The sequence below is a fragment of the Loxodonta africana genome, chromosome 10 (assembly GCF_030014295.1).
Source record: "Loxodonta africana isolate mLoxAfr1 chromosome 10, mLoxAfr1.hap2, whole genome shotgun sequence".
Taxonomy (NCBI): domain Eukaryota; kingdom Metazoa; phylum Chordata; class Mammalia; order Proboscidea; family Elephantidae; genus Loxodonta; species Loxodonta africana.
The window spans coordinates 24,331,644-24,346,207 of record NC_087351.1 but is presented as its reverse complement, the minus strand read 5'-3'; the positions used below and the strand labels follow the sequence as shown (position 1 = coordinate 24,346,207).

Sequence of the window (14,564 nt, the reverse complement as noted above, 5' to 3'; positions counted from 1 at the left end):
CACACACATATGATTTAGCTTTATATTTATGTTTCTGGAAACTGGTAAACATACCTTATAAAAATTTTGTAGATACAATGGATAAAATATGGGTTTATATAAACCAGTAGACATTAAAATTGAGGAAGAAACAATTCTCATCCTAAGAGTACTTTGTTAGATTAGTAGGAAGCTCAACACTGTTACAAGAATTACGTATTGTTTCGGTCTTTGATCTGTCAATGTATTTTGTACGTTTTTGTAAAGAAAGTCTCTAGTATTTGCATTATGCAAAATTTGACTACGTGCCACTTTTTGCAACAGTATGTTTCTATTCCCCTTTTACTCTTCCTCGAAACATTTCCTGAAGCATTTCTCAAGAATAGCTGATTAATTATAAAATATCACCTACCATTCTAAAATTATTGAAGGGACTTATTTCCTAGAGGAGGGTAACCCATTAATATCTCAAAAGCTTGTATAATGAGTCTGCTCCTAAGCTCCTCAGCTGAATGACATCTTTCAGATAAATCCTGGAAATCCTGGTGGCATAGAAGGACAAGTTAAAGATCACATGGATGTATTTCTATGATTAATTTAAAAACATTGATTGTGGTGACTCAGCTCAGTTTTAACTACTGCATGGAGATAAACACTGCTCAGTAAGTAATAAGAACTGATATTTTCTTATTATTGGTCAAGGTGTTTTCTTACATTATCTCCACAAATTGGCATCAATGTTTTAAACCAGTCCCTTCTTATGAAACCTAAAACACTATTATTTATTGTCTTGTTGAACTTATCTGAATTTTATTTTACAACTTTATCTTATTTGTTTTAATACATTACTTAAAAATTCACCTTTAGACTCAGCAATATAAAATACCTAAGTGGGGGTGGGGCCAAGATAGCTGACTAGGTAGAAGCTACCTCGAATCCCTCTTGCAACAAAGACGTGGAAAAACAAGTGAATCAATCACATACATGACAATCTACAAACCCTGACCATCAAACACAGATCTAAAGAGTTGACGTGAGTGACAGGGGAGCGAAAAGCTGAGCGCAGAAGCAGCGACTGCTTCTGGAACCGGCGTCCTGCTCCACAGCCTTGAGCCCTCCTGGTCACGGGTGCCAAGTGGCAGGGCTGATTGCGGCTTGCTGAGTCGGGGCAGGCACGGGACACAGCCCTAACCCCTTGCCCCCTGAGGTAACCTCAGTAGAGACTCAGCCAGCCAAGCAGGCTGCACACTGACGCTGCTAACCAGAGAATGAGCAACCATGGGGAAGCAGCGACTGTTTTCGGACCCTGGAACCAGTGTCCCAGTCAGAAAACCTTGGAGCCCGGGTTGGACTGGGTGCAGGGGAGCTGAGCATGGCTTCCTGAGATGGCGCAAACACGGGACACCTCACTAGCCCCCTGAAGTGACCTCGGGTGAAGCCCCGCCAGTGCATGCAGGCAGAGCAACGATGTGGCTGACGGGAGGAGAAGTCACCGGGAGGCAGCGACTGGTTTTGAAGCCTGGAGTGCAGCATCCCAGCCCAGGAACCTTGGCACTGGGCATTGGACTAGGAACAGAGGAGGTGACCACAGCTTCTGAGACAGTACAAGCATGGGAAGGGGGTCTGAACCTCAGGGGCAATCTCGAACCAGCCAACACAGGCTACAAGCCCCACAGGAATCAGATAAAACAGTCAAGCAAGATAAGTAACTTTGTCTATATTGCTGTGTGCTACTCTCTCTTATCTATCTGATCCCTCCCCTCCCCTCCCTGTCCCAGGCAGCTTCAATAACATTGGAATTTCTTGGGCCAGGGAGTGAAGTGCTCTGCGGGTTTGTTTGTTTTTTTTTTTGTCTTTTCCTAATCCATTCTCCTGGCCAGAGAGAAGCAGCTACTAAAAACCCAGGGACCAAATATCCTTCCCTGACTTCCCGAAATTGGAATGAAAATACAGAACCAGCTCCAGCCAAGCATATGAGATCCACAGTCTTGGGCTTTCATCCCTACAGGGAACAAGGTGGCTATTATAATGCAAAGGCAATTCTGATAGTGATCTGACTGTAATTGTTTAGCAGACCCCTCCTGCCAAAGGGGTCTGAGGATGTTGACACCTACCAATCTGTAGAGGTACATGCATTGGGTGCCTAAGGTACACCTGCAGAGCCCACCCACCAAAGTGCTTTAGGAATACAGACACACCTACCTCACTGGCACTTGGGGGAAGGCTGTCAGCATCCTGACCCCTTGGAGTGAGACCCCCTGCTGCTACTAGAATCTGGTGCACACAACTATCACCACTACTCTTCTAAGTTAATAGGTGACAGTCTACACCACATACTTGGTGACCCAAAATCAGATTCTATTCAAGAATAGTGAATGGACACTTAGGCTTATATATCTGGTAACAGCCCAAACCAGCTGGTAATAGGACATAAGTGATTCAAAGGCTACAACAATCAAGACAGCGAAATCTAGTAACCCATCTATGTATACTGAAAGAAAACAAAAAAAGATAAGACTCAGTGAGCAGATATAAAATAAATCGTAACAATATCTTATAGATGGCTCGGAGACAGCAATCGATATCAAACCACGTAAAGAAACAGACCATGATTACTTCTAAGACTCCCCAAATTAAACAATCAAAATATTTCCCAAATGAAGATACAATCCTGGAATTGCCAGATGCAGAATGTAAAAAACTAATATAAAGAATGCTTCAAGATGTCAAGGTTGACCTCAGAAATGAAATAAGGCAATCTACAGAAAAAGCCAAGGAACACACTGATAAAGCAGTTGAAGAACTCAAAAAGATTATTCAAGAACATAGTGGAAAAATTAATAAGCTGCAAGAATCCATAGAGAGACAGCATTCAGAAATCCAAAAGATTAACAGTAAAATTACAGAATTAGACAACTCCATAGCAAGTCAGAGGAGCAGAATCAAGCAATTGGAATGCAGAGTGGGGGAGCTGGAGGATAACGCAATTAACACCAATATAGTTGAAGAAAAATCAGATAAAAGAATTTTTAAAAAATGAAGAAACCCTAAGAATCATGTGGGACTCTATCAAGAAGAATAACTTGCATGTGATTGGAGTTCCAGAACAGGGAGGGATAACAGAAAATACAGAGAGAATAGTTGAAGATATGTCGGCTGAAAACTTCCCTGACATCATGAAAGACGAAAGGATATCTATCCAAGATGCTCATCAAACCCCATATAAGATTAATCCAAAAAGAAAATCACCAAGACATATTACCATCAAACTTGCCAAAAGCAAAGATGAAGAGAAAATTTTAAAAGCAGCCAGGGATAAAAAAAAAAAAAGTCTCCTACAAAGGAGAATCAATAAGAATAAGTTCAGACTACTCAGCAGAAACCATGCAGTCAAGAAGGCAATGGGATGACATATACAGAACACTGAAGGAGAAAAACTGCCAGCCAAGGATCATATATCCAGCAAAACTCTCTCTCAAATATGAGGGTGAAATTAAAACATTTACAGACAAACACAAGCTTAGAGAATTTGCAAAAACCAAACCAAAGCTACAAGAAATACTAAAGGAAATTGTTTGGTCAGAAAATCAATAATATCAGATACCAAAACAACACAAGGTCACAGAACACCCTGATATCGACTCAAATAGGGAAATCACAAAAACAAATTAATTTTAAAAAGAAAAAAATGCTCAAAAAAGGAAATCATTATGTAAAAGGCATTATGTAAAAGGTCACAATAATCAAAAACAGGGACTAAATACAGGTGGCATAGAACTGCCATATGGAGAGGAAAACAAGGCGATAAGGGATGATACGAGTTAGGTTTTTACTTAGACAAATAGGGGTAAATATTAAGGTAACCACAAAGAGGTCTAACAATTCCATAACTCAAAATAAAAACCAAGAAAAGCAGAACAACTCAACAAACATAAACTCAACTACTATGAAAATGAGGAACACACAGTTTACAAAAAAAAAATCTCAGCACAAAAAAGTAAGTGGAAAAATGAAACTGTCAACAACACACACAAAAAGGCATCAAAACGACAGCACTAAAAACACATACTCATCTATAATTATGTGGAATGCAAATGGACTAAAGCACCAATAAAGAGACAGAGAGTCTCAGACTGGATAAAGAAACATGATCCGTCTATATGCTCCCTACAAGAGACACACCTTAGACTTAGACACACAAACAAACTAAAACTCAAAGGATGGAAAAAAATATATCAAGCAAACAAGAAGCAAAAAAGTGCAGGAGTAGCAATATTAATTTCTGACAATATAGACTTTAAAGTTAAATCCACCACAAAGGATAAAGAAGGACACTACATAATGATTAAAGGGACAATTGACCAGGAAGATATAGCCATATTAAATATTTATGCACCCAATGACAGGGCTGCAAGATACATAAAACAAACTTTAACAGAGCTGAAAAGTGAGACAGACACTTCCACAATTATAGTAGGAGACTTCAACACACCACTTTCGGAGAAGGACAGGACATCCAGTAAGAAGCTCAACAGAGACACGGAAGACCTAATTGCTACAATCAACCAACTTGACCTCATAGACTTAAACAGAACACTCCAGCCAACAGCTGCAAAGTACACTTTTTTTCTAGTGCACATGGAACAGTCTCTAGAATAGACCACGTATTAGGATATAAAACAAACCTTTGCAGAATCCAAAACATCGAAATATTACAAAGCATCTTCTCAGACCACAAGGCCATAAAAGTGGAAATCAATAACAGAAAAATCAGGGAAAAGAAATCAAATACTTGGAAATTGAACAATACCCTGCTCAAAAAGGACTGGGTTATAGAAGACATTAAGGAAGGAATAAAGAATTTCATAGACTGCAATGAGAATGAAAATACTTCCTATCAAAACCTCTGGGACACAGCAAAAGCAGTGCTCAGAGGTCAATTTATATCGATAAATGCACACATACACAAAGAAGAAAGAGCCAAAATCAGAGAACAGTCCCTACCACTTGAACAAATAGAAAGCAAGCAGCAAAAGAATCCATTAGGCATCAGAAGAAAATAAATAATAAAAATTAGAGCTGAACTAAATGAATTAGAGAACAGAAAAACAATTGAAAGAATTAACAAAGCCAAAAGCTGTTTCTTTCAAAACATTAACAAAATTGATAAACCATTGGCCAGACTGACTAAAGAAATACAGGAAAGGAAACAAATAACCCAAATAAGAAATGAGATGGGCCACATCAAAACAGACCCAACTGAAATTAAAAGAATCATATCAGATTATTATGAAAAATTGTACTCTAACAAATTTGCATACCTAGAAGAAATGGATGAATTCCTAGAAAAACACTACCTACCTAAACTAACACAATCAGAAGTAGAACTACGAAATAGACCCATAACAAAAAAAGAGATTGAAACGGTAATCAAAAAACTCCCTACAAAAAAAAGCCCTTACCCAGACGGCTTTACTGCAGAGTTCTACCAAACTTTCAGGGAAGAGTTAACACCACTACTACTAAAGGTATTTCAAAGCATAGAAAATGACGGAATACTACCTAACTCATTCTATGAAGCCACCATATCCCTGCTACCAAAACCAGGTAAAGACATTACAAAAAAAGAATATTACAGACCTATATCCCTCATGAACATAGATAAAAAAAATCCTCAACAAAATTCTAGCCAAAAGAATTCAAGAACATATCAAAAAATAAACCACCACGAACAAGTGGGCTTTATACCAGGTATGCAACATTGGTTTAATATTAGAAAAACCATTAATGTAATCCACCATATAAATAAAACAAAAGAAAAAAAACATATGATCTTATCAATTGATGCAGAAAAGGCATTTGACAAAGTCCAACACCCATTTATGATAAAAACTCTCACCAAAATAGGAATTGAAGGAAAATTCCTCAACATAATAAAAGCCAACAGCCAACATCACTCTAAATGGAGAGAGCCTGAAAGAATTTCCCTTGAGAACAGGCACCAGACAAGGATGCCCTTTATCACTGCTCTTATTCAACATTGTGCTAGAAATCCTAGCCAGAGCAATTAGGCTAGACAAAGAAATAAGGGGCATCCGGATTGGCAAGGAAGAAGTCAAATTATCTCTATTGGCAGATGACATGATCTTATACACAGAAAATTCTAAGGAATCCTCCAGAAGACTACTGAAACTAATAGAAGTGTTCGGCAGAGTTTCTGGTTGCAAGATAAACATACAAAAATCACTTGGATTCCTCTATATCAACAAAAAGAACATCGAAGAGGAAATAACCAAATCAATACCATTCACAGTAGCCCCCAAGAAGATAAAATACTTAGGAATAAATCTTATCAAAGATGTAAAAGACCTATACAAAGAAAACTACAAAGTACTACTGCAAGAAACTAAAAGGGACCTACATAAGTGGAAAAACATACCTTGCTCATGGATAGGAAGACTTAACATAGTAAAAATTGTCTGTTCTACCAAAAGCCATCTATACATACAATGCACTTCCGATCCAAATTCCAATGACATTTTTTAATATGATGGAGAAACAAATCACCAACTTCATAGGGAAGGGAAAGAAGACCCAGATAAGTAAAGCATTACCAAAAAAGAAGAAGAAAGTGGGAGGCCTCACTCTACCTGATTTTAGAACATATTATACAGCCAAAGTATTCAAAACAGCCTGGTACTGGTACAACAACAGGCACATAGACCAATGGAACAGAATTGAGAACCCAGATATAAATCCATCTATGTATGAGCAGCTGATATTTGACAAAGGACCAGTGTCAGTCAATTGGGGAAAAGATAGTCTTTTTAACAAATGGTGCTGGCATAACTGGATATCCATTTGCAAAAAACTGAAACAGGACCCATACCTCACACCAAGCACAAAAACTAACTCCAAGTGGATCAAAGACCTAAACATAAAGACTAAAATGATAAAGATCATGGAAGAAAAAAGAGAGACAACCTTAGGAGCCCTAATACAAGGCATAAACAGAATACAAAACATTATTAAAAATGATGACGAGAAATTAGATAACTGGGAGCTCCTAAAAATCAAACACCTATGCTCATCTAAAGACTTCACCAAAAGAGTAAAAAGACCACCTACATATTGGGAAAAAATTTTCAGCTATGAAATCTCCGACCAGCGCCTGATCTCTAAAATCTATATGGTTCTGTTAAAACTGAAGCACAAAAAGACAAATAACCCATTTAAAAATTGGGCAAAGGATATGAACACGCACTTCACTAAAGAAGATATTCAGGCGGCTAACAGATACATGAGAAAGTGCTCTCGAGCCATTAGAGATATGCAAATTAAAACTATGATGAGATTCCATCTCACTCCAACAAGGCTGGCATTAATCCAAAAAACACAAAATAATAAATGTTGGAGAGGCTGTGGAGAGATTGGAACTCTTATACACTGCTGGTGGGAGTGTAAAATGGTACGACAACTTTGGAAATCTATCTGGCGTTTCCTTAAAAAGTTAGAAATAGAACTACCATACAACCCAGAAATCCCACTCCTCGGAATATAGCCTAGAGAAATAAGAGCCTTTACACGAACAGATATATGCACACCCATGGTTATTGCAGCACTGTTTACAATAGCAAAAAGCTGGAAGCAACCAAGGTGTCCATCAATGGATAAATGGATAAATAAATTATGGTATATTCACACAATGGAATACTACGCATCGATAAAGAACAGTGACGAATCTGTGAAACATTTCACAACATGAAGGAACCCGGAAGGCATTATGCTGAGTGAAATTAGTCAGATGCAAAAGGACAAATATTGTATAGGACCACTATTATAAGATCTTGAGAAATAGTATAAACTGAGAACACATTCTTTTGTGGTTATGAGGGGGGGAGGGATGGAGGGTGGGACAGGGTTATTTACTGATTAGATAAGAACTACTTTAGGTGAAGGGAAGGACAATACTCAATACAGGCAAGGTCAGCTCAACTGGACTGGACCAAAAGCAAAGAAGTTTCCTGGATAAACTGAACGCTTTCAAGGTCAGTAGAGCAAGGGCGGGGGTTTGGTACTATGGTTTAAGGGGACTTCTAATTTTTTTTTTTTTAAGTCAATTGGCAAAATAAATTCTATTAAGAAAACATTCTGCATCCCACTTTGAAGTGTGGCATCTGGGGTCTTAAATGCTAACAAGCAGCCATCTAAGATGCATCAATTGGTCTCAACCCACCTGGATCAAAGGAGAATGAAGAACACCAAGGTCACAAGATAATTATGAGCCCAAGAGACAGAAGGGGCCTCACAAACTAGAGACTTACAACATCCTGAGACCAGAAGAACTAGATGGTGCCTGGCCACAACCAATGACTGCCCTGACAGGGAGCACGACAGAGAACCCCTAAGGGAGCAGGAGAACAGTGGGATGCAGACCCCAAATTCTCATAAAAAGACCAGACTTAATGGTCTGACTGAGACTAGAGGAATTCCGGTGGTCATGGTCCCCAACCTTCTGTTGGCCTAGGATAGGAACCATTCCCGAAGACAAATCATCAGGCATGGAAGGGACTGGACAATGGGTTGGAGAGAGATGCTGATGAGGAGTGAGCTACTTGTATCAGGTGGACACTTGAGACTGTGTTGGCATCTCCTGTCTGGGGAGGAGATGGGAAGGTTGAGAGGGTTAGAAACTGGCAAAAGGGTCATGAAAGGAAAGACTGGAAGGAGGGAGTGGGCTGACTCATTAGGGGGAGAGTAAATTGGAGTATGTAATAAGGTGTATATAAGTTTATATGTGAGAGACTGACTTGATTTGTAAACTTTCACTTAAAGCACAATAAAAATAATTTTTAAAAAAGAAAAAATATCTAAGTGGGACAAAAAAATGAAGGCAATAGCCCTTAAGAGGTTGCTGTGTGTTTCATTTAATGGCCACGGGAAAACTACTGAGACTGTAAGAGTTAGTCTCAATACTCAAAGCTCAGGCTGGCTATTCCCAGATCTCCTCACCTGCATTTGGTCACTTTCATGAAAGCCTTTTAATTAACCAAATGGTCTACTAAGGAAGCTGGTTAGTACCGATTTTTCCCTTGGATTTATTATGAATGGAGAGACAGTGCAAATACAAGAATATCTGCACTCCTCTTTACTCTGAAAATTGCTATACTCTATTCCAGTTATGAAGGAGGTAAGTTTAATGATGTAACTGAAATATACTAGGAGAACTAAAGAAATTGTAGCATTTAACTGACAAGGAGATGCTTCTATGAGTAGGAATCCATTCTGCAGAATTCAATTGCAGTTTTATCTTCAGGAAAAATGGAAAGACCCCGTGAAGGCGACTTCAATACTTGGACAATTTAGTATGAATAATGTTACCAAGGATAGCCCTTGCTATAGGTGTCATACTAGCAACAATTGTTGGATCCTTCTCCTGAGTCTCCTGGGGTAACTACTGGTTCCTCTCCATTTGGGCATCATTTCCCCCTAAACCAGGATTCTCTTTCTTACCTCTTTCCCTCCTTTATGCTACCATAATAAACCTGATTTGGGACATTCCTTTCACATAAAAGTGCAAATCATTGTGTCAGAGCTGCAGGGATTTGGGAATATTTTTATCTAATAAATTCATTTTAAAAACAGGTACACTAAAGCCCAAGGATTTTAAATGACATGCTCAACATGGCATAGTGAATTTATGTTACAACCCAAGTCTCCTAACTTCTATCTTGGTGAGACTTATACTTAATTTGTTTTATTTTTAAAGAAAGGTGAAAACAAAATGTTTAAGGCAAACATAAAACATTCTAATGGTTGGATTTCAAGCATGGAGAAGGATTTTCTTATTCATGGTTACTACAACCAATGAATAAGATTCTGTAGAACTCCTTCAATAAGCCTAAATGTTATGCTTAACTTAGAATCAGTAAAAGTCTTTTAAAACTTTTTGAATCATTATTTGAAGTCAGAGATGAGCTTTGAAAGGATTATGGTGGTGAAGGGTCCCCTGTAGTCCAGGATCTCATGTTCTTCATCTATCCTTAGCAGCATATGCTCAGGAGATGAAATGTCATAATCGAGCAAGAAATTCCTTTTGCTGAAGAAAATCATTCCTAAATTCTTACTTTCTACCATGTCAGACAGTCTTTTTGGTGCAGGTCAGACCCTTGGATCAACAATCATCCTTGGTATATTTCCTGTGAAGATCTAACAGTCAAGTGTGTCCTTCTCTCTCAGTGACATGAAATGGTATCACACCAGGAAATCTTGAAGGCCAAATCTAAATTGCATACTTTGATTCTAAAGAAACAGCTCAACGAATCAGTCATGCCAAACATCATCTCGCAATAGGAATCTCATCCTCTTTATAATCAATGATTAGTATGATTATATTTATTACCGTGCTAAGCAGAAGAGAAGTAAAACCAGTGTTCATCATTTATTATTACACTTCTCTTTATACTTGAGAAGAAACTTGAAATCCCTAAATTGAGCTCAGTAATAAGACTCAGGATAATGAGAAGAAAACTATAATTTCCAAGGGACATGGAATCAATGTGATTATGAAGTAGAGAAAACAAATAATACTATTCTTCCAAGAAATTTGGCAAGAGTAAACCTCTATTCATGTTTCACCTGGAATTATATCCAAAAATTTCTACATCTTTCTTTTACATTTACTTATCCATTAATTCCTATGCTGTTCTATTCTCATGGCCATGCTTCCCCTTAAGGGTATCACTCTATTTTCAATTTTGCTGCCAAACTTCTTCGAAGAGTTACTCTTATTTTCTTGCCTCAATACACAATTGAAATTGGCTTTCTCAACTCATGCCCAAAAGCCACATTTCAGGCCCTTGCCTAACAGACAGCAACCTACAAGGATGCCCCAACAATACTTCTATATGTCTAGACAATTACCATCATCATTCTCTACCTCCTTTCAAATTTATCCCTGCTCCTAAAAGTGATCTCTTTATTGCATGTTGCTATAGCGTTGCTTGTTATAATCACTATCAGAGTTAAAGCCATACATCCCAATGCTCCTAATCACTCCGAATAAAAACATTAGAATCACTTTTATTCATCTCTCATATTCTGTTGACAAATTCACTGTTATTAAAAAAAAAGTTACCCATGAGCATCGAGTCTATCCCGACTCATCGCGACCCCATGTGTGTCAGAGTAGAACTATGCTCCACAGGGTTCTCAATGACTGATTTTTCAGAAGTAGATCTCCGGGGCTTTCTCTGAGGTGCCTGGGCAGTGCAAACTGCTAATGTACTCGGCTGCTAAGCAACAAGTTGGAGGTTCGATTCCACCAAGAGGAGACTCAACTCAATGGCAACTGGTTTTCTGTTATTACTGCCTTAATAATTGCTATTATATATTAACCACTTTGTATGTGCTCAAACTTTATATGCACAGTAACATTCAATCTTCCCATCTTTCCTATAAACTAGTGCTATTACTACCCTTTTTTTTTATTGGATGTGGCAGTAAGACTAAAAGAAGTTAAGTAACTTGCCCAAGGCCATCAGCTGAAGTATCTATACCCATGACTTGAACCCAGGCCACCTAGCACACAAATTCACATCTGAACCATTACAACGCTTTACTTGATGGACCCTCACAAATCTTCTCTTATCCCTTTCCTACTCATACAACCACAGCCTACAGGTTATTAATTCTTGTTAGGCTTAACTTTATTTCCAGTCTCCTCCTTTTCCAAGTCAAATTGAGGCCAGAGTTAATTTATTGAATAATTGCTCATGGTTTTTTAATCGTTCAAGTCTTCATAAAACACAAATCCCTTAGTAGGCATTCTAGAATCCCTTGCCAATTTCTCTCCTGTTAAACCCCTAACACTTTCTCCCAAGAACCCTTTATTACATTTTCCTCATTTCACATTTGAATTTCCCAAATCTTATCCTTTTTCTCACATTTTGAATTGTATTTTTATGCTATTTTATTTTTTCGTTGTTCTATTTTTCATCTTTCATTTTATTTTGGCATAATCTTTTTTCCCTAAACATTTTAATATCACCCAATGGTAATTATAAATTCCATCCTCTAGAAGGCCTTATGACTCCTAGGTTCTCTTTTAGAATCACATAAACTTAAAATTTCCCTAACGCTTAATCTCTAGAGAAGTGTCTTAGAAGGGTTTCTACCCAAGCTTTTGAAAGACTATGACAATTATTTTGGAGGTGTGACCCTTCCTCACCCTCCATAGAGTGTCAGAGTAGTGGAAATTCTGATCTAATACATGCATTTTAAATACAAGAAAACAAAGGGATACAGGGAACTGAAATTCAATCACATGTTTTGAGTGCTATTTCTAGCATGCAAATAAATTTTTTTTTAATGATTATTGGGGTACTACAATCTATGAATCAGAAGGTGATAAATCTTACTACTAATAATTAGCTAAATCTATTGGTTTGGGTTATTGAACACTTACTAAATATAAAATACTCTGTAACAAACACATTATCTTGTTTGAAATTCATAAAAATCGTAAGAGGTGGGTATAATTATTAACCACATTTACAAAATGATAAAATAAGCCTTAAACAGGATGACTAAAGCATGCAAGGTCCACAGACTACACACAAAACTCATGCACTATATTGTCTTACATAGCAGAATTATAAATAAGGATTCATTTTAGTTTGATAGAGAAAGGGTTTCCAACAGCCATACGTAAAAATTTTTGTGATGGACTACTAGGTTACTAAGAATACTTTTTCAAAAACACATCCATAAATTGCTTTTGTTTTACTGACATCTGGTCCTTAGAGAACCTACTCTCTATTTGGTAAGAAGGACCTACACAAGATCATACTTGTATATATTTAAGAGTTATGTGCTACAGAATAAATTGTTTTGGAATTCATTAAAAAAGGAGATAAATGTAGGCTGATGTTATTTATATGGTTAATATGGCAGACAGCACCGCATGAACAGAGCTATTTTGTTAGGAATAAATCCAGCATAAGTGTTGACACTAAGAAGGCTGGGATAACTGGACTCTAATGCACAAACAGGGCAGTAAAATCAAAACCAAACCTTTGCCATCAAGTCAATTCTGACTCATAACAACCCTATAGGACAGAGCAGAACTGCCCCACAGGGTTTCCAAGGAGCGCCTCATGGATTCAAACTGCTGACCTTTTGCTTAGTAGCCATAGCTCTTAACCACTGCGCTACCAGGGTTTTCAACAGCGCAGTAGTGAAGGTTAAGATGGTGAGTTAGATTTTGTGATTTTGAAAGCTTTTATGCAATAAACCATAGAAAGTCATAAAAGTGATACAAAATGGTAGAGATACATACAAAAGAATGTTATGAGATTTTGAAGCTGCATACAATAATTCTGACTTCCTCCTTATCCTCTTCTCCAAGGTAACTGCAGAGGCTACTTTCTGGAATGAATCAATAAGTGAAACAAATCACTCCATGGTGACTGAGTTTATTTTTCTGGGACTCTCCAATTCTCAGGAACTCCAGATTTCCCTATTTGTATTCTTCTTTGTATTCTATGTAGGAATTGTGTTAGGAAACCTTCTCAGTGTCATAACTGTGGCTTTTGACTCCCACCTTCACCCTCCCATGTACTTCCTGCTGGCCAACCTCTCACTCATTGATCTATGTCTGTCTTCAGTCACAGCCCCCAAGATGACTGCTGACTTTTTCAGTAAGCGTAAAGTCATCTCTTTCAAGGGCTGCCTTGGTCAGATATTTTTCCTTCACTTCTTTGGTGGGGGTGAGCTGGTGATCCTTATAGCCATGGCTTTTGACAGATACGTAGCAATCTGTAAACCCCTGCACTACACCACAGTTATGTGTGGCAATGTATGTGTGGGCATTGTTGCTGCTGCTTGGGGAATTGGTTTCCTCCACTCAGTGAGTCAGTTGGCCTTTGCAGTGAACTTACCCTTCTGTGGCCCCAATGAGGTGGACAGCTTCTATTGTGACCTTCCCAGGGTCATAAAACTCGCCTGCACAGACACCTACAGGTTGGATATCATGGTCATTGCTAACAGTGGCGTGCTCACTGTGTGTTCTTTTGTTCTCCTAATCATCTCCTACACTATCATTCTAGTAACTATCCAGCACCACCCTTCAGACAGGTCATCCAAGGCTCTGTCCACTTTGACTGCTCACATCACAGTAGTTCTTTTGTTTTTTGGACCATGTATCTTTATTTATGCCTGGCCATTCCCTATCGAGGCATTAGATAAATTCCTTGCTGTGTTTTACTCTGTAGTCACTCCTCTCTTGAATCCAATAATATATACACTGTGGAACAAAGACATGAGAGCTGCAATGAGACGGCTGAGAAAATGGACTATGAATTGTAGGATAAAATCTTAGATCTTCCATATTTGTGAGACTAGTCTGAGATAATAACATAATGTAAAGTTGGTAAAGTACTTAGTAAAGCTCATGACAATTGTATATTCCTTTCCTTTACCACGTAGGAAATGTCACACAATTTTCAAATACACTGCCTCAATTTATCATCAAATAACCTTGTACTTCATATTTTTGGATACAGATGCAAAGTAAATACCATGCT

At 38.0% G+C, this 14,564-nt stretch overlaps 1 protein-coding gene across 1 annotated transcript; it reads left to right on the top strand.

The window, feature by feature from the left end:
- Positions 1-13,236: 13,236 nt before the first annotated feature.
- LOC100659753 (olfactory receptor 4F4) lies at positions 13,237-14,359 on the top strand. Its single transcript, XM_010598301.3, has one exon. It carries the CDS (start codon positions 13,442-13,444, stop codon positions 14,357-14,359), a length of 918 nt encoding a protein of 305 aa, XP_010596603.2. The 5' UTR covers positions 13,237-13,441.
- Positions 14,360-14,564: the final 205 nt, after the last annotated feature.